General features: G+C 49.0%; 1 protein-coding gene and 1 long non-coding RNA gene across 10 annotated transcripts in view; one reads left to right on the forward strand and one right to left on the reverse strand.

Moving 5' to 3' along the window:
* BCL11A (BCL11 transcription factor A) overlaps nt 1-22,113 on the forward strand; it is a 70,850-nt gene that overhangs the window by 3,095 nt on the left and 45,642 nt on the right. For 7 of the 9 annotated variants that reach the window (XM_086744040.1, XM_086744042.1, XM_086744045.1 and 4 more), the window contains exon 2: nt 2,996-3,325. In XM_086744040.1, the coding sequence (XP_086600166.1) occupies nt 2,996-3,325 (330 nt within the window). Of the gene's footprint in view, nt 1-569; nt 937-2,671; nt 2,879-2,995; nt 3,326-22,113 lie in introns of those variants that run through there. The other 2 variants (XM_086744044.1, XM_086744043.1) reach the window with 2 other exon arrangements.
* On the reverse strand, nt 589-1,498 carry LOC147601473 (uncharacterized). Its single transcript, XR_015258079.1, has 2 exons — nt 1,112-1,498; nt 589-1,012 (listed from the first exon to the last, which is right to left on the reverse strand). It is a non-coding gene; the product is annotated as an uncharacterized LOC147601473 (long non-coding RNA).

A 22,113-nucleotide genomic window follows, 5' to 3' on the forward strand; every position in this document is an offset into this window, starting at 1 on the left:
GGGGGGAGAAGAAGTAGGAGGGCGAAGTTGGGGGGGGGTGGTGGAAAAAGCTGAAAAGATATGTTGGTGGAAGGGCAATTTGCATGAAAAAAAAATAATAAAAAAAATAGGGACGGATGATTAGGGACCCGAGCAAGGAATTTTGATTGCCCCAGAATTAAAAGAAACATCCTGCAAACCCCGGGCAGGACCAGGTGAATTGTGTTTCGGCGTTTTCTTTGTAAACCCAGTGTTTTGTGTTTTGGTTTAAAAGTAGCCGGAGTAAGAAAATAATATTTTTTTTTTTTCTGTGGCTCTGCCTTCCGTCAGGAGCCAAATGTTTGGCAGCGAAGACGGTGCCAGGCGTATTTCATACATTAGTATATAATTCTTGTTAATTAGCAATAATTTACGTTAAGAGCATAGAAAATGTGGAGGTTACAGGTTTTATATCTGTACATTTGATCGTCTTGTTATTTTCAAGAACTTTGCCTCCTATAAAATTAATTAGGTGAAATGTGGAGGTGTAATCAGCAACCTCTGAATTACCACTTCATTTCCTGGGTTTGATTGTAAATCAGCCCGGTCGCTACGGACTTTAGCAAAGTCTTCTTTATTTTTTTTTTCTGTTTCGCGCGACTTTTTAACTGCCTGGTGTCGAAGCAGCGGCGGGTTACCTTCCCCTGCTAAATAATACTGACAGCGTCGGAAAGAAATCAGGCCGCGGGAAAACATTATAATTGAGTAATGATTACGCAGAGCTGCTCGCTGAGCCGCTTGTAAGAGGGAATTTTGTGTCTTTCGCTGCCGAGAGTTGGTGAGCTAGAAGTTAGATTTGCAAAATACCTTTGTCTGCAGCGCCCAGCGAGCTACTGGTGGAATTAGTCCAGCGATCATTTCAACTCCCTCGCTCCGAAAGCGAGGGGAGAAAAAAAACCGCCGTGCCCGGCGATTCCCGTAAGAAACCCTCCCCGCTCCTCTCCCGGCTTCCCGAGGAGCGTGAAATGCACGTTGGGTGTCTTGTGTTGTCGGTCTGTTAAGTTTAGAAGGGAAAAAAAAAAACCCCTCAGCGATTAAGCCATTGTTTTTATTAATATGAACGTAACCTTCATATTCCTGTGGTTGACCTTACGTTAAATTAGAAGTAGCACTAGAGGCAAGAAATGATGGGCTGGATCCCCGTGTCCTACTTGGAGCTGAGGTACGGCGAGGTAGCGTGCTCTTTCGATATTATTTTACGCAGCACAACTGGGAGCTACTCCAGATCTTCCTCCTCAATATTCCGCCTAGGTAGGGTTGAAATAAATTTAACCTGAGTTCACTGGATTTTTGCACTTTCTCCAAATCGGCTCCAATATCGCGCCGTCAAATTAAAATCTATTTTTTGATTCTCTGTGGCTTTAAGTTCATTAAATGTGAAATTGGCAGCCAGCTAAAGAAGGTCAGGCTGATTAACTGTTGAGGAGTTGCGTTCTGTCTCGCTCGCGTTTTACCTGGCGGTGTTTGGAGGTGGGTTGTGTTTGTAGGACCCTCTCCTCCTGCTCGCCGCTGTTAGCGTGCGCGTTGTGTTGCGCAGACGGAGGAATACCAACACGCTGCTGGTATTTATTTTTTTTTTTTTCCTACCCCTCGTGAAAGGCAATAGCAATGGAGACCGCACACAGATTGCCAAGGTATTTCTCCGTAAACTTAACCAAAAAAAAAAAAAAAAAAAAAGCCAACAGAAAAGAGAGCCGAGTCTGCCTCGTTAGAGCATCCACTGACGATTCTGTGGGCAGAAATAGCCTCATAATGAAGCTTTTTGGAGCTCATTCAGGAAATTTGTCAACTTTGACAACATTAGGCAAGGTATTTGGCGTTTAAAGAAGGCACTTCTCCCTGTTGCGAGGAAATGCGGCAGTCGCTTGGCCACGCTGGTTTTTAGATGCCGAGGGCCACCAGTGCTAACGGGTTCGAGATAATTTAGGCATTCCTTTATTTCAGGATGAAAAAGGGAGAAAAAAAAAAAAAAGACTAATTGCCTCGTTTCCTGAAGTACTGAAAAATAGCCCGTCCACCTAATATCTCTGGCTGGAATCGGTCGTGAATTTGCTATTTATTTGAATCTTGAGGAGTAGCTGGAAAGTGAGAGGTGCCTCCCCCCAGCCCCGCAGGCGTTGCTGCCGCGCTCGCTTTTTATCATTTCGCTTTCTGCCATCCATTTATTTATTTATTTATCTGCCTCGTCCCCTCCCTCCCCCCTTACCCCCACCAATAACTCCCGGCTTTCCAGTTTTTCAACTGGAAGCCGCAAACGGGCTGACGGGGCGGGGGGGGGGGGGAGGTAGTGATATCCGTATTACGTCTGCACGTACGTTACGAGGGCTGCGTGTGCCACACGCGTGTGCCGCTGCGCGGTCTGGCTCTTGTACGCCCACACGCGTGCTACCTGCACGGCCCAGGCAGGGGATACGTGACATCTCTACATCCAAACACCTTTTGTCCGCGCCCGCGTAGTTTGGGCTTCGGAATTTTGGAAGGTAGAGATCTGGCTGGTGGGAAATACGCACCGGCGTGCGCGCCGGAGAGCGCGTGCAGTGCTTTTAGCCTTGAATTCGTACACGTCAATAATACATCCAGCAATAAAACACCCTCTTTGCTTCCCTTCGTGGTACCGCAAGAGTTCTGCAGCCTGTCCTTTCGGCCCCTTCGTTTGATTTTTCCCACCGGATCGTTCGATCGAGTCGGGAATTTGTCCCTCGCGTAGGAGCGCGGGGCCGGTTGCGGTGCTCGCTCTCCCCGAGTTCTGCGCGCTCCAGCTGCTTCTGCAAGATCCCTTCCCTGTCACTGATGAACCCACCGCCGTGCTGAAGGCCGCCTCGCGTGGGTTTAGTTTAGGGGGGAGCAGGCGGAGGTGGTGGTGAGCGGGGTGTCGCATTCACAAAGAGGGGGTCTCGCTGCGTTCCCCGACCCCCCCACTCCCGATGTTTTTTCCCCCCAGAGCTCTAATCATTCTCCTTTTGTTTTCAAACTGCAGCCGAACCTCTTGAAGCCATTCTCACTGATGACGAACCCGAACATGGCACATTGGGAGCTCCGGAAGGGGACCACGACCTCCTCACCTGTGGCCAGTGTCAGATGAACTTCCCGTTGGGGGACATTCTTATTTTTATTGAGCACAAACGGAAACAATGCAATGGCAGTCTCTGCTTAGAGAAGGCTGTGGATAAGCCACCTTCACCCTCACCAAGTGAGCTGAAAAAAGCATCCAATCCCGTGGAGGTTGGCATCCAGGTTACGCCAGAGGATGACGATTGTTTATCAACGTCATCTAGAGGAATTTGCCCTAAACAGGAACATATAGCAGGTAAATTAAAGCAAGGAGAAGTGTTTGCGAGTTTTTCTTTCCGTTTCAGTCGCAACGTAGCGTGGTTCGCGGTTGTGAACCGCCCTGTCTGTCTCTCTGTTCTGCTCGCCGCGACGGCCGCCGCGTTAAACACCCTGCCTTCGGTTAGCGCTGAGCGCGCGACCGGTGTTGCCTGGTGCCTGCGCGCGGAGGCAGGATCAACAGGCACGTGCCGTGCCGGCCGGTATTTCTAACGGTATTGTTTGAGGCCGCTCTCGTGATTTGCCTGCATTGTAGTCACCGTCTCCCGGTGTTTTAGCGCTGCGGGAGGAGATTTCCGAGCCTGCCGGGCGAGGGAAAAAGCGAGGAGCTTTTCGAGTCTTGGGCAAAGGCAGGGGTGAAAGAGTTAACCGAGCATCAGCCAGCCTTGGTTCCATATTGGCTGTCAGCGTATGGACTGTAATTAAACACAGCCCCATGGCAAAGTGACACCACCGACCTTGACTTTAAGATGCCATTTTCGACTGGCCAGGCCAGAGTAGAGAGGGCAGTTGCTGAAGCGCACAGACATGCTTATTCAAAAAGTTTAAGGGCATGTTGGAAATTTCAAAAGGTTGGTTTGACAGGAAAGGCCGCTCTCTGCAGCCTGCCTCCTCAGCCAAATGATAAATGCTTCGCTGTGCTCTCTCGGCTCTGATGTGGTTTTGACAGATGTATCTTGATTTTGTTTGCGGTTTACACAACCACATGTCAGCCGTACAAATGTCCGAGGCAGAGTTCTGGTTTGTGCAACAAACAATATGAAATGCGATTTTTTTTTTTAAAAAAAAGGGTAAATAACTCCGTTTCTTAGCACAATTTTTTTTTTTTTTTTTTGAACCCGGGAAGCCATTCGCTGTGCAGATATTTTCACAAATGAGGTTAAAAAAAGGAGGGCGTGCTGCATGAAAGAAAAATCCCAGAGACTTGGGAGCGTAAGGAGGCATGCTCTGCTTTTAAAACCCTGCTAGTAAACAAGAGTACTCCCCATTCGCTGCGAATCGCTTCAAACCGCGCCGATGCTAGCGGTCGAAAAAGACGAAACCGCGGCGTATCGGCACCGGCGAACGCCTGAACCGGTTTCAAACCCTCCTTCCCAGCAACGTTTGGGATGTGGCTCTGCCAGTACCTCTCTTCGAGGAGCCCGCGGGACCGCCCGGGGTTGTCAGAGGCGCGGTAGTGCATCGTCACGTGACGTGCTGGAGCTCGTCTTGGGCTTGTTTTGGCCACAAAGTTAAACCAGAACAGGGAGGTAGGCGCTGGGAGGTTCAACGCGATGCTCCCGCCGCCTCCAAACCGGCCGGCAAATCGCCCCGGAGAGCTGCGGTTTGGAAGGGTTTGCGGTGGCAGCAAACATGGAGCGGTGCACGCGCGTCGCTCTGCGCGCATCCGTGCGCGCGAAGCTGTGTGCGTACGCGTGCGGGCGTAATGGGAATGAAAATACGCTGTTTCTGCCAAGTTATAGGTGCTACATTGAAAAGATGTATGTCTGTGTAAGAGGAAACAGAGGCTTAACTACTACTAAGCTACATTTTGAGAGAGACTTAAAAAACCCAGTGATTTTGCATATTTGGGGTTTTTTTTTTCCCCCTAGAGTGGTAGAGGGCAGTGCCCATTCCCATGTGCTGCCTGCGATCTGACGGAAAAGCCAGCAGAAGCGTAGGGCGTGATTAATGAAGCGGGAGCCCGGCGGAAGGGATTTGTAGTCTTCCCAGCTCTGGAGCCATACTAAATCACCAAATATGGAGGAGCGGCGGTGTGATGTAACGCTGTATTTACGTACGGCGCCGCTCTGTTGGAAAGACAAAACGCAGTTCTCTGTCAAGGAAGAATTAAACCCGCTCTCCTCGCCCCGGTCCCAAATAGGTCCCTCGGCCGGAGGGACGGCCGCGCCGGGGAGTTCTGCGCGAGGGGAAGGCTCCTCCGCTTGCGGGTTTTGCCCTGGCGCTCGTTTCGGCGCGGTGATGCGACGCGAGCGGGGTTTGGCCTCGCGCGGTGCAGCCGCGGGGCCGTTAATTCAGAAAAGGCTGCGGTTTTAACTGACTTTAAATGGTTGGGTGAGCAATGGGCGGTGAGCATCGGCAGGGGCCTGATCCTGCTCGCTCTTACGCGGAGCCGTCGCCTTTGCTCCGCAGATGAGCCTGGCTGGGAGCGGGGCTCCGGTCCGTGGTGCGCGAGTAGAGACCGAGCTGCAGTTATCCGGCCCTCTCCCGCCCGGAGTTTTTGGGGCGACGGTGCCCCGCCGTGCCCGGGGACGGGATGTCCCATGAGCAGAGGTCTCCTCTTGCTCATCCTCGACTGGGGTGGAGCCGATGGGCGCTGGAGTCCCTGGGTTGTTCCCGGTGGTGGGAAATGCAGCCGGGCTGTGGGAGGGAGGAAGGAGCACCAGGGGTTAGGGGGTCTTGCACTGTCCCTCCCCTTCGTGTTGTCACCTCCCTGTTCACTTGGGTGAGTTTCGCTCTCTCGTATCCCGAAGAAGTGTGGCAATAGCTGGAGCGACCCGTGGCCAAGAGTTTGTGGAGTCTGGCAGTAAAATTACCAGTGAGGGTCTTAGAGTGAGCTGTGGAGTTCAGGTTTCTGGAAGGCCCCTGCAGTGAACCTCAGACTCTTCCAATTCTGGTATTTTGCGCCTGATTTCTGTGCAAGAATGCAAAATGCAAAAAGATGTGAGTGTGTAATTAAAAAAAAATATATATAAAGAGGGCACAGACTGCCTTTAGAAAAATACGCAGCAGTTGAGTGAACTGATTCTTTCTGGTGAGAGGCCAGAAAATACGTATTCAGTAGCACTGTAAAAATGTCCCCAGTTAGTTGCTGGGCTGCAAGAGGTGGTGCAGGTTATCCCTGGACGCGGAGGTGCTGTAGGTTATCCCGGGATGCTGCGTGTAGCCAGTGAGTTGATGGTTACAGTCAAAGATCATCTTTAGACGAGTAACGGTTAAGAACCGGCTCATCTCAAGACAAGGAAGGAGTTACTCAAAATGCAGGGAGAAATTATGTCTGTTTTGACCATCGCTAGGCTGTTCTTTATCCTCGCCGGTTTTCCGGAGATGGGGATGATGACGGGAGCTCGTACGTCTGTGCGCACCCCGCGCGGTAGCTGCCAGCCCCACGTAGGTGCGGGCATGCGTACCTGCCTCTTCCGTCTGGGCGGCTGCCTGCGCGTGGCTTTGACTCGCCGTAAAATTTTGAGTGATGCTGACCCAGCGCTATAGCTGAAATGTCATAAATCGAACCGAAAATTAATAGGGTCTGTTGTGTGGGTCCGATGAGGCGGCTTTCATCAATATGTATGTCAAAGCCTCACCGCCAGATACCGGCAGCCCGTGATTTGCAGTGAGTGCTACGGCAGAGCTTTAGTTATCCGCTCTGGTATTTTACAACAGGGGGAAATATTAACTGAAGTATCTGGAGATGAGTGAATGCAGAATTGCTCTTCACTTATTGAAAAGGCTGGAGAAATATTTATCGTCCACCGGCGTCGGGGTTTTAGCGGTTTGTTTGTCAGATGTGTAAATCCCAGGGAATTAATGAAAGGTGGGTTTTTTTTTTTTTTGGGTGAGGAAGGATCTTAAACGTTACTTGGATTCAGTTGAGGGAACACTTTGGAGTGCTGCTGCGTTTTCCCCCGTATAATGCCGAGTGCGTATCGGCGGGTGCCTTATTTACTGTACAAAGAGGGGAGGAGGAGGGGAGGTCGTTTTCACTGCTCGAATCCCTTTATTCTCAAGCTGCTTATGGCATTCAAATAAAATCCGTGGGAAAACAGTGGAGGAAAACCCTCTGTCTGCAGACAGAAGGGTGGGCATCATTTGGTCCTGAATTTTGGACCAAGTACCTTTGATCGTTACAGTTCTCAGGAGGCAATGTCATGACACCACGGAAATTTTCTTGGGCTGTTATTAGGAGTTGCCATTATAATTCTCCAGGTTGTAAATAGCGATTCCTTATTACTTTGTTTTGTTCCCAAAGACAAAAAAAATCATTGATGCCTGCGTTGAACAGTCAGCATTGCGTCTGGACAATAAGATGAAAGCTTAAAAAGAAGGAGGAGGGAAAAGGAGATATTTTGGGAGTCAGATTCTCTCTGCTTTCCTCATACAAAGAAAGAGGGAGCACAGGCTGGGTAAAAGAGTCGCAGGCAGGAAAAAATAGTGAGGGTGCTACCCAGAGGCTCCCGAGATTCGGAGCCCTGCGCACAAGCTGTATTTGTAAATAAGACAGAGAAAGGTTGTGAACCGGCAGCTTGGCTGTTTTGTCCAAGTACAATGTCAGAGAAACTCTTTCTAAGACAAATTGTAAATAGAAGTGTCACGATGATTGCATGATTGAGCTCCAGAAGTGTCTCGCAATTGTTGGCATTGTCAGAAGACTTTTGAAAGCTTAATTAAAGGCGGTGGCCTGTGCGGCTGTGAAATTTAGTTCTCGAGGGAGGGGGGAAAATGTAAAAAAATGTGGGGGGATCAAAAAGTTGCAGTGAAGACACTCGCACGGGGATGCGGGGAAGAGTCAGTAGTTTCTCGGCTTTCCCCGTTGCCTTTTGTAAATGGCATTTTTTGAGGAAGCAAGCACGTGACACCGATATCATCCTTTGTACGAGGTAAAGATTGCGTTCGTTTTCCTCTTCCCTGCTGTTACAGACAGTTCATGTAAAAATGGCTCTTTCTTGGGAGCACAAATACCAGTTCACTCGAAGTTTTCCTCTGCCTCGGCGTGATCCAGGCTGTTGCGGTGCCCTGAATCTTTCTGGTTTTTTTTGTTTCCTGCAAGTCGGCTCTTCTTCTTTAGAGGACGAGAAGTGTTTTGCATTCTTTCTCCTATTGTACGGGGCGTGGAATTGTGGAGCTCACCGTGGGCTCGAAGCGTCGCCGCCTCCGAAACGCTTGTGGTTGAAGAGGCAGCCCGGCACGCGTTGGACCGCGTAGAGGGCTGAAAAGGCGCGCGCGTTAGCGTCACGTGCGCGAAGGCTTTGAAAATAACGCGCGGAATAAACGCAAGGCTCTGCGCAGCCAGTCCCAACAATGAATGCTGGGTGGTGGAAACTGAGGCAGGGAGTAAATTAAAACACCTTCTAATTGGAGAGAAATAAAGTCTTCCCAAAACATTCCTATAATTTGGTAATGCCTCTTTTAGAGAGGAGGCCTGTTAGCATCGCCCCATGTTGTATACGCAACCCTCAGCCCGCGAGCCCTTTCTTATTTCATTCAAATAATAAAGACGATGAAAGAGGCTTGCGAGGCAGTGTCGGGCAACGGGAGTTCAGCCTTCAGTTGTTTGCCTGGACGCATCTTCATTGCAGAAATGTTTTGGACAAAATTCCCTTCAAGCTTCGGTCTGTTTTTGTATCCGATAGCACCAGCTTTGTGCAATAAAAGGCGTTTAGCATCAAACCGGACATGGCCTGGCACGTTGCCACTTGGTTTGTTTTTGGTTTTTTTTTTTTCCCCTTAGCTAATCGCCGAGGATCTCTCGTTACCTTTCTGCTTGTTGTGATTTTGTTCGGGTCGTGGTGCTGCCGGCCACGTCGCGAGTCCGAGGAGGTCGTCTTCTCAGCCTGGCACGCGTCCGAACGCAGCTTCCGTCCAGGAGGGCTCTGTTTTCTGTGTCAGCTTCTGGGATACCGCACGAGTTCATAAAATACCCCAAGCTTGTATATTTTAATACACTAAGACCTGTATTCGTACTGATAGCATGGCCCTAAAATTAACCATTGGGGTTTTTTTGGGTTTGTTTTTTTTTCCCCCTGGGCGAATGAACATATTTTTTCTCACTTTGTACAAATGCAGTAGCTCCAGCCTGCCTCTTGGTAACGTCGGGCAAAGCAGGTTTGGGCCCACGATGGCTGATGTCACTACACGGGTTGCTGTGATTTATTACATACTTTTAAAAATAACAGGCACGTTAACGGACCCACAAACCACCCAAGCAGTTGGGGTGATCTCTTTTCCATTTTTTTTTTGGTGAATTTCCGTGAAACACGGTTTGGCTTTTTGGGTTCCCATCCCGGGCGCGCTTTGCCCCCGCCGTTCGCGGACCGAACATCACCTGCGCAGTCCGAAACGCCTGCGGACCCTCGTGGGCGGGCAGACCGAGCGCTCGTGTTATTCAGACCCTTCTGTGTGAACGCCAAACCCATTACTGAAGCCCGTAAACATCCTCCCCGTCTTCCTAATCAGGTTTAATATGCAACGCATCCCGCGCGGGGTTTGCCGAGTTTGTTTCCCAACCTTTATTGGCCGGCTGCACTCGCCGTGCATCTTTAAAATATTTCCAGCGGGGCTTTTCGCTCTCCTTCGGTGAGGGCTGGTAACTTGGTGGCTGCTCCCCGGCTCATTCTTCATTCGGAGGTGGCGTCGCCACGGGTTGGTGAGGGAAAAGGTTGGCGGCGTGGGGTGTGGTGAGGTCAGCCCCGATCCCAGCGGGGAATTTGTGTTCTTCATTTGCCTTTACAATGGGAGCGCGGCTACTGTACCTCGGAGCAGCTCTCAGGTGTGAGCTCAGATGGGCGCATGTAAATGTCCTGTCAGATGCAACGCAGGAATATTAATGTTTCCTCACCCCCACGCTGTAATAAAGCTGTACACAGCCGGCTTAATGTGCAGCCGGGCTGGGGAATTGTATAAAACTTCGATAGCCTAGTGTGAATGACAGCAGTGGAAAAAAAAAATATTCAATATGCCACAGTTTGCATTCTTGTTTGCCTTTGATCTAAAGCAAAATGAAAACATCCGCTTCGTCCCCTCCTCGTTTCGTATAGGTGTTCTTCCTCTACAAAATTGCCTGGGAAGGAGGGAAAGAAAACGAAGTATGGGGCACAGTGCGGAATTATTTAACGCCAGCCTGCTAGAGACATAATTTTTCCAAGTGTTAGCAACATTTATTTTTCATACTTGGGATGGTTTGCTTTGCTTTCCGTTCTTTTTTAGTATCTGGGTCTGGTCGAAACAAAGGGAACAGAGCCACCGCAAACCGGGGCTGGAGCCCCCTTTGCCCCCCGGGCTGCAGGCCGCGCGTCCTCCGCGCGTTTCCATCTTCTTCTGGGTTCAAACCTTCGGCTCCATCCAAAGATGTCTGGTTTTCAGCGCGGGGAGGTTAGAGGGTTTTTAATGATGTGCTCATTTAACTGAATCAACAGCTGTCAGGAGCGGTTGTAGTAAATCCACAAAACGCACAAAGGAAAATACATACGTTTCCTGAAACAAAACACTTGAAACGAATCGGCTGCCAGAAAAAAAAAAGCTGCTGAATTCTGGGTTTGCAGACAGCGCACCAAAGTGTTTCTTCTCCCCGCTCTCCCCGGAGACCTCTCCCCGCTCTCCTGCCGCAATTCTGCTGGAACTTTTTTACCTGAACAGGTTGCTGTTAAAAAAAACCCCCACCACCTTCCCCTGTTTGACGGGGATGGAGCTCAGCTCGTGCTTAAATTTTTGTGGTTTTGCGCTAAATAGCTAAACCGCCCAGACTGGAGCAAGAAGCGAAAAGCAGCTTCGCTGCGTAACCGTCAAGTAAACGAGGTTTGATGTCCCGGTGAAATAGCTGCGGAGGAGAAGCGGGTGCTTGCACTCTGCCCTTCCCAGGTAGGCGTTGTCCGGGTGGTATCCAGGTCTCGAAGCCGAGCTTCCGAGGGCGCTGAGTTCCCCACTGGCGCGGGTGCCGGCGGAGGGAGACCCGGGGAGCTCCGGTCGGTCGAAAGCGAGGGCTTTCTGCTTCCATCCTCCCTCTGCTTTGCGTAAGTGCCGAACAATTACACCTACAATTTGATCTTAGCCTCAGATAGAAAAACCTCTGCCTAAATAAACAATGGAATTACTGCTGAACAACAAAGGCTTAAAGAAGAGCCCTGCCTTCAGTGGTGGTGTTATTGTTGTGGTGGATATTATTATTATTATTACTATTATTATTATTATTATTACTACTACTATTACTACAACTATTACATTTTTAAAATAAACACACATTACGGTTCCTCACTCCTTAGGAAGTAAGGAGTTTAATTTTGCATTCATGGCTTAATTGATTTAGCAGGCAGCGAAATATAAAATGCAAAAATAAAAATGTCCCCTCCACCCACCCCCCCGCCCCTCCCCAAATTCAAATTCACAGCAATTAATTTGTCACTCGGCGTTACTTTGCTACGGCATCACAGCTGGGTTTGGTTTTTTTTTTTTTAATTTTTTATTTGGGGAATGGCATGAATCATCTGGGTTTCGTTGCATTTCAGCTGCTGAGTTTATTCTTCCTGGGGTAAGGGAATGGATCAGCGAAACTGTCGTGCTTCAGCCGGGGCACTGCGTGAGGGTGGCCAGGGCCTTCTCGCCGGGTTTGTCTGTTACCGACGCCGGTTTTCGTATTTAGGAAACAGTTGTGCAAAGGGAAACGGTAGTTGGGGAGCCCTGTTCTCTTCGAGGAGGTGAAACGCAGTGGGATGCCTTTGGAGAAGGAATTACCTCCCGAAAGACGATTTAGAGGCTGTATTATTTTGTAATAAACTATAAACTCTCCTGCGTTAAATTTGTGTTACGTTAGGAAAAAAAAATCAATAAGGAAAAATTAAATTCTGATAAAGATACTCTTGGATCTTTGAAAACAACTGCTGTCCTTTTAACTAAAACATTTGAGGAGCTTCAAAGAGTATGTATTTCTTCTGATCTTAGAGCTGTGTGACTGGTAGCGGGGAGAAAAAAAAATATCTTATTCTACATACAAGTGGATTGCTTAACAAGTCAGCACAGACACATACTTGTTTGTACAATAGAGATAAAAATTCCTGTATAAAAATAATTCAGTTGCTGACAGCAGGCATTGTGCTGGGGCTGCCTCTTTTGTGTTGGCCGGGGGTCAGGGACCACGGCTCCCACTTTCTGCCGAGGGGGAGGCTGTCACGATCGCTTGCTGGAGCCTGGAAATAAGTTAATTGCTTTATTTTAAGGAGGGAACCCAGTGGTGGTGTGGTTTTTTACGTCCGCGTGCCATCTCCGGAAGCAACGAAAGAAGGGAAGGAGGGGGGGGGAAAAATCTCCTCATGGGGGAGATGACTTGAAGGCAGTTTGGGAGACGTGGCCTTCAACAGCCTGGTGACCCGGCGGTACTTTCTAAACTTTTATTTTCATTCTGATTCCGATTTATGCCGTCGCATCCCATACTGGCCCTCCTTGTGTTGGTGGCAAGGGGGGAATTGGTCAAAAGCGGGGGACTCGTGGCCGATCCAGATGTTTGCTGGTGCGACCATCGTGCAGGGCCGGGTCCTGGTTGGTGTCATAAATGTTAAAAAAGGGGGGCTTTAGCAAGGCCCCAGGCATCCTTTTTTTTTTTTTTTTTCTCTACAGGGGCGCAGGTAGGATAACCCATGAGGTTGGGAAAGGCTGGGAAGGTGGGAATAGAAATCATTTGGACGTTCATCTATCCAGGGCGGGGTGCCGGGGAGGCAGGCGGCACAGCCGTCCTTCCCCAACCTCCTCTGTGCCGCAGGAGGTGCCGGCAGGATCAGGCCCCGACCAGGCCGGCCGAGAGCGAAGCCAAGTTTGCGAGCGGCCGCCGGCGCTGAGCGATTCCCCCCACCGACTCCTTCCTCCCTCTTTCCCTCTCTCTTTCTCTCGGCGATGGCTTCGCTCCCTGGGAGCAAAGCGACTTTCTCGGTGGCACGCTCCGGCCTGGAGAGATCTTTTCATCCCTCCTTTTTAAAATGCGGCCGAGTTCCTAAAAATTAATGCCGCTTGCGCTTTGATGAAAATAATGTTTTTATAATACGTTGGCTGTTTACACGGAAGATGTGACTTGAGGGGAAAAAGGCCTTTTTTTTGGAGGGTGGCGGAAATCTTGTTAATCTGCTCTCGGAGAGCGGCGCACAATACTGCCTATGAGCAAGTCTGTGCTGCTTTTGATAAATTACCATGTTTAGAGATAGGTTTGGCTCTTAAGGGCTTAGTTTTCTGAACAAAGTCCATAACAATGTTTTCTGCCTGTGTTTGTCTCCAGCCCCTTTGGCTTGACTCGGAGCCCTGTGTTTAGCTGAAGCTCGCTCTGGAAGATATAACAATTTTGCATTAAAAAAATAAGGAAATCACAGGAAGAAAAACCCTTTTGCTTTTTGGATGAATCTTACTGATAATTTGCTAAAGCTCATTTGAATTTTAAGCACTTCTTTAATCTTCAAAGGCTAAATTGCTTTATGAATATGCATGGTGTGGGCAGACTTTAGTTCATTACCTAGTTGTAAATTCTAATGACCATTAGGTCCTTGCAGTAATTGCGAATTGTTTTGCATTTTTGATTGGCCTATTAACATGTGCATTCGGCACACATCAGGCCAGCCTGTCAGGCTGCTGAAGGAGAAAAAAAAGGTGAAAATTGTTTTATAGCACCAAGATTCTTAGATTTTCAATCTTGGAAAATTGATGATGTAAAAAAATTAAAGCGGTGTTTTTTCTTCTCAAGATTGAAAGTTCACCAAGAGATTTGACATATTTAATTTACATGATGACTTTGCACTCCTTCATTAATGCAATTTGCATATGAAGCTGTTGTTAATCACTTTTGATCATGTTTTGTGTATTAGCTGCCTCAGTGGCTCTTCTCCCTCAGATGCTCCAGCAGAAAGCAGCAAAATGATGCATCTTCTTGCCAAGTTTCCTTTAGTGAATTGAGGAATTAGGAGTCTAACCTTGAGTAATTAAATATGTTCTATCAGTTCTCTTTTAGCGTTAAGTACACTTGGTTGGAAGTGTAGAAGGAAATTGTTCCCATTTGGGGGAGACATTCCTTTAAAAAAAAAAAAGTCTCGATGTATAGATAGAAAAGAATTCTCCTCCGTGATCCGGAGCTGCCTGGGCAGAAGGGAGAGGTGATGGCAGGGCGCAGGATACGGCAGGGCCCGGGCTCTTCTTTGCGTGACCGGCCTTGAAGATGCGCCCTGGGCCCCATCCTGCACTGCACATGCGTGCAAAGCTGCTGATGGTGTTTTTGGGTGACGGTTTTGCATTTGGGGAACGCTTGTGCCGGGGAGGGAGCGCCCCGTTCCTAGGAGCGGGTCGTGCTGTTGGTGCTGCTCCTCTTCCAGTCAACTCTTCCAGTTGCCTCATTGCAAGGAAGGGTCTTTTTGTCCTGCCTGCCCGGGCAAAGCGTTAATCGTCCAACTCTCGTTGTGAGCTGGGAGGGGAAATTGGGAGCAGCCTGGCTGGAAGCTTGCCCGGCTCTTGTAACCTGCCCGGGCATTCGCACCTGGCCACTGCCAGAGGCCGTCCACCACCCCTCTTGCCTGGTCAGGGTTTCGCCGTTGGGTCCTCGTCCGGCTGGCCCTCGTGCCGCCAACACCGTGGCTCTCGGCCGTGGGATTGGGCCCTCACCTTCCATTCATCCGCTTGATTGTCTGTCTTTGGTAATTGATGCTCAACTTTGGTTTGAGAGTTTGTCACCGAGTAAGAAGATGAATCGGAAGGGTGAAACGGATACCCTGATTAAAGGAACTGCTTAATGAAAGAAAATAAACGGAGAGGGAAAAATGACCATTCTGGAAGGAACAGAAGTATAATTTTAACCTCGGAGGAGACCTACTGCTGCCCTTCCATGACTTCCACCCATACCACGCTAAAAGCATGGTTCAGTTCAAAGTTGTTAATATTCAGCTGGGAAACAGTATCCAGAACACAAATAAATTATTAAGTGCATGAACTTTTTCGGCAGTAAGATGAACTGATGGGGTCCATCTGCGAGATCCAGGGGCTTTTTATTTGTGTGTGTCGAACGATTCTGCCCTCTCCGACTTCATAGCCTTTGGTCCCTGGCCAAGTGCATGCATAATTGATTCCACACGCGCTATCATTTTCTTGATGTAATTGCTTTAGTAAGATATGATGAAATCTAATGGATAATTTACTATATGAAAACAACAAAAAAAGTAAATGTTCGTGTTTTGTGCCCGGCGCGGGGAGGAGAGCGCCCAGGTGACCCACACGGTGAAGGAAAACCCGCTTGTACCGTCTCCCACGGGCAAAGATGGGGGTAGATCGCTGGAGGAGCTCAGAGCAAACTCTCTGTAATTAATCGGAATTTTACAACACAGGTGAAGGCGAAACACTCGCGTTGTTTGGAAAACCTCGTTTCTTTTTTTTTCCTTGAGCGATGCCGTATTTGCTTTTCCAATTGCTAGAATGCGGACTCAGAAAAAAAAAGTGCTCCGCACAAGGCAAAGGGGTAGTATTTTTAGAAATAAACGTGTCCTGGACTCGCAGCCCGCTGCTACAGATAGTACTCACGCTGGTGCCTTGCCTGGCAAAAAGACTTTCTATTCTAGCCACTGAAATAATGCACCAGATTAAATTCAATGCATCGGTTTGGCTGGATGCATTTTTAGGTAGTTCAGAAGTGTGTAAGTCTCAAATCCACGTATAATTCCGTACACATCCAAAGGAAAAAATTCCATTTTGAAGTTGGACATTGCGTTGGTCTTTAAGAAATGATTTGTTAATCTCATTTCCTTTCCCTCCTGCTTCCCGGTCGTGGAATGCTGTGTATTCCTTTCCGTATTTTTATTAAATAGCCGTTTGAGGTAGCGTATAGACACAAAAACATTTTCTTATTTGCTTCCTTCCCCCCTGCCTTGCTGTTTTCAATGTACTAAAAGAGGAAAAAATATCCAAGGCAAACCCACATAACTGTAGCAAACTGTTTCTGAGCGAGTCATAATAATGAACAACACATGATCTGAAATGTGATCAGCAAACATCTCCTTATGCCAAGGAATTTTTGCCATTCACATACCAAGGTTCTGTAAATCAGTAAACCGCGGCGGAGGAGCCCCCGGCACGGCGAGGGGAGGAGCGGGAGCAGGAGCAGGACCAGGATGGGCCGCCCCAACAAAACCATCTTGTTCGCGGAGCAGGGAATGGGAACAAGTTTTCCTCTCTTCCACCTCCCTCCTCTTCCTCTCGGTCCACGCACCGAAACCTAAAAACCAAGGAGCAGCCCTTTAAAAAGGGAAAGTGCGGCCTGGGATACCTCCAAATGCAAAAGCAGGCAAATAAGTAGCGAAGGAGTGAAATTGAATTGCAACATGTTTTATGGTTTTGTTTTTTTTTTTCCTCTCTCCCCCCTTCCATCTTACACAGAACCAAAATGTAAATTACTTTCTGGTCCTAATTGGATTTAATTATTTCTTTAGCAGGGGATGGGTGGGAGGGGGTGGGAATGGCACACAGCTGTCCTAACAAAACAAAGGAACCAGAAAAACCTCACTTTCCCCCATGCTGGCTAATAAACGGCGACGCGGAGGATCTTCGTGCTGGCGAGCAAATGGAGCGCTCCGTAGGCCTGGGGAAGAGCTGGGAGCGTTAGGAGAAGGCCACGCTCGCACCTGAAATGGCGATTTGTGGTCTCTTATTAATTTCTGTAACTGCCCTGGTTTTTACAGCACCCTTCCCTTGGCCTAAAATCGCCTTCCCCGGGTGGCTTCGCCCCGCGGCGAGACCCAACCTCAGTGTTGGGCCGCGAACCCCACCGTCACCGTTCGCCTGGGGAGCACCGGCCTCCCCGCGGCGCTGATGAGAGGGACGGGGAGCGGATTTGGGTCCCCGGCAGTGGGGATCAGGGTCTCCCCATGGATAGGGAGCGGCCCGTGACCCCCTCGGCCTGGGGGTCTGGGGTGACGGCAGCGAGGTGCGGGCGAGCTGATGGCACTTCGTAGGGTGACGGCACGCTGGGCCCGCCGATCTCAAAGCGCTCTCCAAGCTTTAATGAATGTGACCACTAACGTGATTTATAGCGCGATTCATTATTGGTATTGGAGGGACTGTATTCTTATTTTGTCATTTGCTGTTAAAATTAATACACTCCGTGCCGGCTATAAAAGTGTATTTGCATTTAATTGCGAGTCAGAATGAATTAGTGGGTATGATTTAAACCCGAACTCGCGCCTTCCAAAGAAGTCTTCGGTGGGGAAGGAAAAATCAAGCTCCGTGCTGGATTTTTTTGGTGGACGTAGGGATGGGGAGAGGAGGGGGCAGGCGAGGGGCTCGTCTCCTTTATTTTATTTTATTTTATTTTATTTTTTTTTATGATTCTTGAGGTTGCTTTCAGCGAGAAAATGCCTTTGCCAGGAGGGGCTTAGGCAAAGTGGTCAAGCACATCTGCTCCTGGGAAGGTAAGGAAGAAAAGAGGTTACCAGTAATAGGGCAGGAGCACAAAGGGAAAATTGTGCACTGGAAGCATTCGTCTCCTCGCGGTGGTGTGGCCAGACTGGTTTAGCAGACAGGATGATAGATTGCTTTGTCAAGGGTCCCAGGGTGTGCCCTGAACTTGAAGCACTTTGTTTATCTTGAATAGAAAGGGAAAAGCGCAGACATAATCGATGTCTAGTTTTTTTTTTGGGGGGGGGGGTGTTTTTTTTTTTATTTTAGGACGGAGGAAGAGGTAGAGGAGGCAGAGGAAGGGGGGCCCCTGGCTCTCCATTAACAGATGAACTTGGCTGAAGTCCAGAGCTTGATGAGAGAGTGTCACAGCCCCGCAGCCGGCCAGCCTTTTCAATAATTTTCTCTTTTTTTTTAATACCTGCTGACTGTACATCAAATGCTCCCAGGTCTTTTGGCTAAAGGCAAGAAGAGGAGGAGGAGGGGGGGAAAGACACAGCTCCATTTTTTTCCCTCTGAACCAGTTGAGACCAGTCCCTTGGCCACGCACGCAGGTTCTATCATCTTTCCTGGCTCGCTGTTGGGAAAAAAAAAAGAGTTGTCGCCGTGCCAGTAACCTGAGGGCCCAGGACAGGGGGAAAAAAAAAAAAAAAAGGAAAAAAAAAGGAGGTTGGTGTTCTGAGAGGCAAATTAAACTCCAAGAGTGTGCGAGAACAGGAGGGGCATGCGCGTGTCTGGGAGGTTTCAGGAGTAGCAGGAGTTAAACGGAGGGGTAAAAAGCATCTGTAAGGCAACCCCTGCCTGAACAGGGGGAAACCAGGGGACGCACTGAGCGCGGGTCGGCAGCGTCTTCATGCGGTGGCTCCCACCCGTTGAAATAACTTTGTGAGAAACAAAACCAAATTGGTCCTCTAGCACAGCCCCGCACTTGGTGTGAAGGCGGCTGCGCTTCTGGCCTTTACATGGCCCTCACCAAATTTTGCCAGGCCGTGCGTGATGTCGAGGTGCTTTCTTGCAAAAGCAAGACGTTTTGGGGTTTCTTTTCTTTGGTTTCTGGTCATGCTGTCTTGTTTCTGGTGATTGTTCAGCTAGTTGCCAGTTTGGCAGGAGGCTGAGCCTGTAACATCCCGACATTTTTTGCTTTTTTAACTGGCCAGCCTTGTCGTGCTGCGTTTCACCCTAGCTGGTTTGAATAACGTGTGCTTGGTCAAACAAGAAACTCCTCAAAGGAAGATCTCGGCGCCTTCTTTTCTGTCCCGCTGACACCAGGTGGATTTCAAAATCCACAGGAATGACGTAGACAGGAAAACAGTGGCTCCCGCTACGGCGAAGGGTGGAATTTTCAGAGACGCAGAGGTTAGGTAGGAGCGGGTCACCTGCCTGTCCCGTGCCCACTTTGATAGGCTCCCAGCACTGCGCCTCACTGGGAATTAGGAGATTTGCTTGGCGCTTGCGGCTCTATCTCACGTGGGGGGGTGAGATAGGAATGGGGGTAAGCGCAGGGATGGCCTTTGCTGGCCAAAGCTTCGCCTGTTACACGTGGGGCATCCAGGTCTGTGAGTCCTTGTTTCTGAGGAGTTCTTGTTTTTTTGAACGACTGTGGTTTAAAAATCCCAACTTTGTTTCCTCCCCTTCCCCTTGGCATGTTTAAGCTAGCTGCCGTGTGTTGAGCTCTGCTCTGTGGGAGGAAAGTCTGAAAGCTGGGAAGAGGCTGTGGGATACGGCTCCATGGTGTTGAGTGCCAGAGCTCTGGGTCTGGAAGTCTCCTTCCTGAAACCGGTTCTTCCCTTCCTCTCCATCTTGTGTGTCAAACCGTAACTGGTTTGATGGTGAACTTCCCAGCTACTTGGCACCCTGGTATTTTTTCCCAGGCGTTCACCTCCCCAGGTGCACGGCCCCCCCGTGTAATGCCTGCACAGGACTCCCTCTTATCTGCTCATCGCGGTGTTTACCTCTACAGCATCTGTTACGTGAGGACCTGAGTGCCTCAGAGATGTTACCGAATACACCGGGGCGAGATAGCCAACTACTGTTCTACAGCGCGGCACGGGTGGGGTGACTCGCCCCAGGTAAGGCAAGAGGGGACGAAAGCCTGGTGCCGTCCCTGCTGGTGACTGGGCAAAGCTGGGAAGCAAAGCAAAGACGTTGTTACATCTCCAAACCAACCCGCTCTTTACCGAGACCTTTCTGCCTGTTGGAGGTCCACCTCACTTCTTTGGCCGCTTCACCTCTCGCTCCGTGTTTGGGCTGTGCGGAGAGGCCGGCGCTTGGTCTGGGGGGCACGTGCTTGGCAGCAAGGGGAAATTCACCCAGTATGTCTTCATAGAGGCCCCCTTTGTGGGGGCTCCCTGCATTTGGGTAAACGACATCGGTAGCCAAAGTAGGTTGTATGTCCAAGAGACAAGGCGATGACCTTTGGGTCAAGTACCTGTGTCTGGAGAGCCCGCGATAAATATTGTACAGTGGGAACAATGGGGCTGTAACAGAGCCGCGACCGAAAAGGCTACGGCCGAGCAGCCGGCTGGCTAAGCGGCTGCGGGGGGAGCGGTGTAGTATTTCTACTTCAAACTGATTGAAACGTCGACCAAAAAAAATCAATGTTGTTGACTAGCGATAATTTACAGTTTTCTCGGCGCTAAGTAGCCGCGCGCGTAAGGATGCGCTCGCGGCGCCGAGATGAGCGCCGAGCGGTGCGGGTGCGGCGCTGAATCAGGCGCGTCGTAGGTCAGCCCTTTTATTTGTTTCATCACGAGTTTTACACACTTGCCGTGTAATTTACGGCCGCTTTCGGGTTGTCAAACATTTTCATTGCGGCTTCTTCGTAACACGCTCCTGACACAAACACGGCCGCTTTAAAGGCACTGTATTGTTTCATAATCTGAGAGGAGGACTATAAAACATCAAATTACACTATCTTCAGGCTAATCTAAATGCACTACAGATTGAAATCAGAGCTCATTTGTCCCTGATGCAAATTATTAAGTTCTAATTATAAATATCCATTTAATTACCCCATACGTTTTTATTCCGCAGACCCTTCTCAGCAATTCTGTCTGAGATACAGTAGATGTATAGGAGAAAATCTGCGGTAATTAATGTGCATTTCCTAAATAATAATGAACAAACACGAGCCACTTTGTTCATGGGTGACATATCCGCGCGTCCGCATTTTTAGCTATCCGTGTCGCAGCGTCAGACGCTGAATGCTAATTTTAAAATAAACGGAAAAGACAAAAATGAAAAGTTTAGGGGGTTATTTCCACCCCGCCTCACCATCCCCGTTGGGGAAAGAGCTGGATCCTTCAGCGCCTTGAGGATGAGGGGCTGCAGCAGTGTCCTCAGTTCCCAAGTAACTTTTTGGCTTTACTTATTGTCATCGTTTTATCTCAGACCTCGTCTTAGAGTCGCAGGGCACTAGGAAGGAAATCACAAAAGTGTAGAAAGTGCTGGTGGGAGCCTAAGGACCTTTATATAAAGAAACCGAACAAAATCCAAGCCTGATTTCCTAAATAAGAGAATAATTACCTTGGCTTTTCTAAAGGCAATAGTGTTTTTGGAAAGAACAGCCTGTCTTTTATTTTCTTTTTAAATTTTTTTTTTTTTTAATTTTTTCAACTTGCATCACAGTTACTATACTGCTTTGCAACACGGTTTTTATTGCGATCCTTCCGTAGCGCAGTCACCGTGCGGATGAGATCCTGTTGGAGATTTTTGCATCTATTATCCAGAAACTTGGGTGGTGAGCAAGCCACAGCACAGGCGGGCGAGTGCTTCAATTCCATGGAGTTTTTGTCCTGAGTAGAAAGTAAGCTGTGTATCCCATCACCCATATTATCATTTCATAGCTCAATAGTATTTATTAATTATTATTATTACTATTTTTATTATATCCTACAAATGCATCGGTCGTTGTATTGCTAACGTGTGGTAGAGTCCTTCGGCCAAGACAGGCTCGGTCTGCTCACGGGGTCACTCGTGTCAGGGTGTGATGTATGGATTATGTTTACCGTGGCGTGTTTTGTTTGTGAGCGGGGCAGATGATGAATGAAGATCCTCCTCCACGGTCACGCCCGTCCCTGTGGTCGCAAGTGTCCGATACAATGAAGAGCTTCTCGCGATGGCGAGGTATTTGTGTGGCTGTAGCAGACTTAAAGCTGTAGATCTGTGGTGGTTTTGGTTAAAGCTCTTATGTGGCCGCGATAAACACTTGGAAATTGTCGTGAAAACCTTGGAAGTGTGTGAACCATCCAGTTAAATATTTCGCCTGGCTCAACTGCTGGTCTGGTTTCCATCTGTGGGCCTCCACGCGTCAACTGGGTAATCTTCATCGTCAAGACACAAACAGCCCAATAGGTGTGTGCTTGCGTGCTATTGGGGACCCCAGTGATTAATGTCTTCCTTACCCTCCGAGAGGCAAGTGAAACATTAATTCTCTTAAAATCAAGGTTGCACTAGTGCCTCCGCGCCTCGATTGTGCAAGCAGGCTGCGGTGGCGGGAGTCATGGGCACCGCAGGGATGGCCTTCTCCCTCTGGGCGGCTGGCTTGTCGCTGCTGTGACGGAAGTATGGAAGTACGCTTGGAGCCTCTTGCTGGTCTGTCCTGTGGGTCCCGCTTTCCTTTTCCCCTGCTGTGCATCCCCTTAAATGGAC

Source organism: Chlamydotis macqueenii, chromosome 3, assembly GCF_036417535.1.
Source record: "Chlamydotis macqueenii isolate bChlMac1 chromosome 3, bChlMac1.mat, whole genome shotgun sequence".
Lineage (NCBI taxonomy): Eukaryota > Metazoa > Chordata > Aves > Otidiformes > Otididae > Chlamydotis > Chlamydotis macqueenii.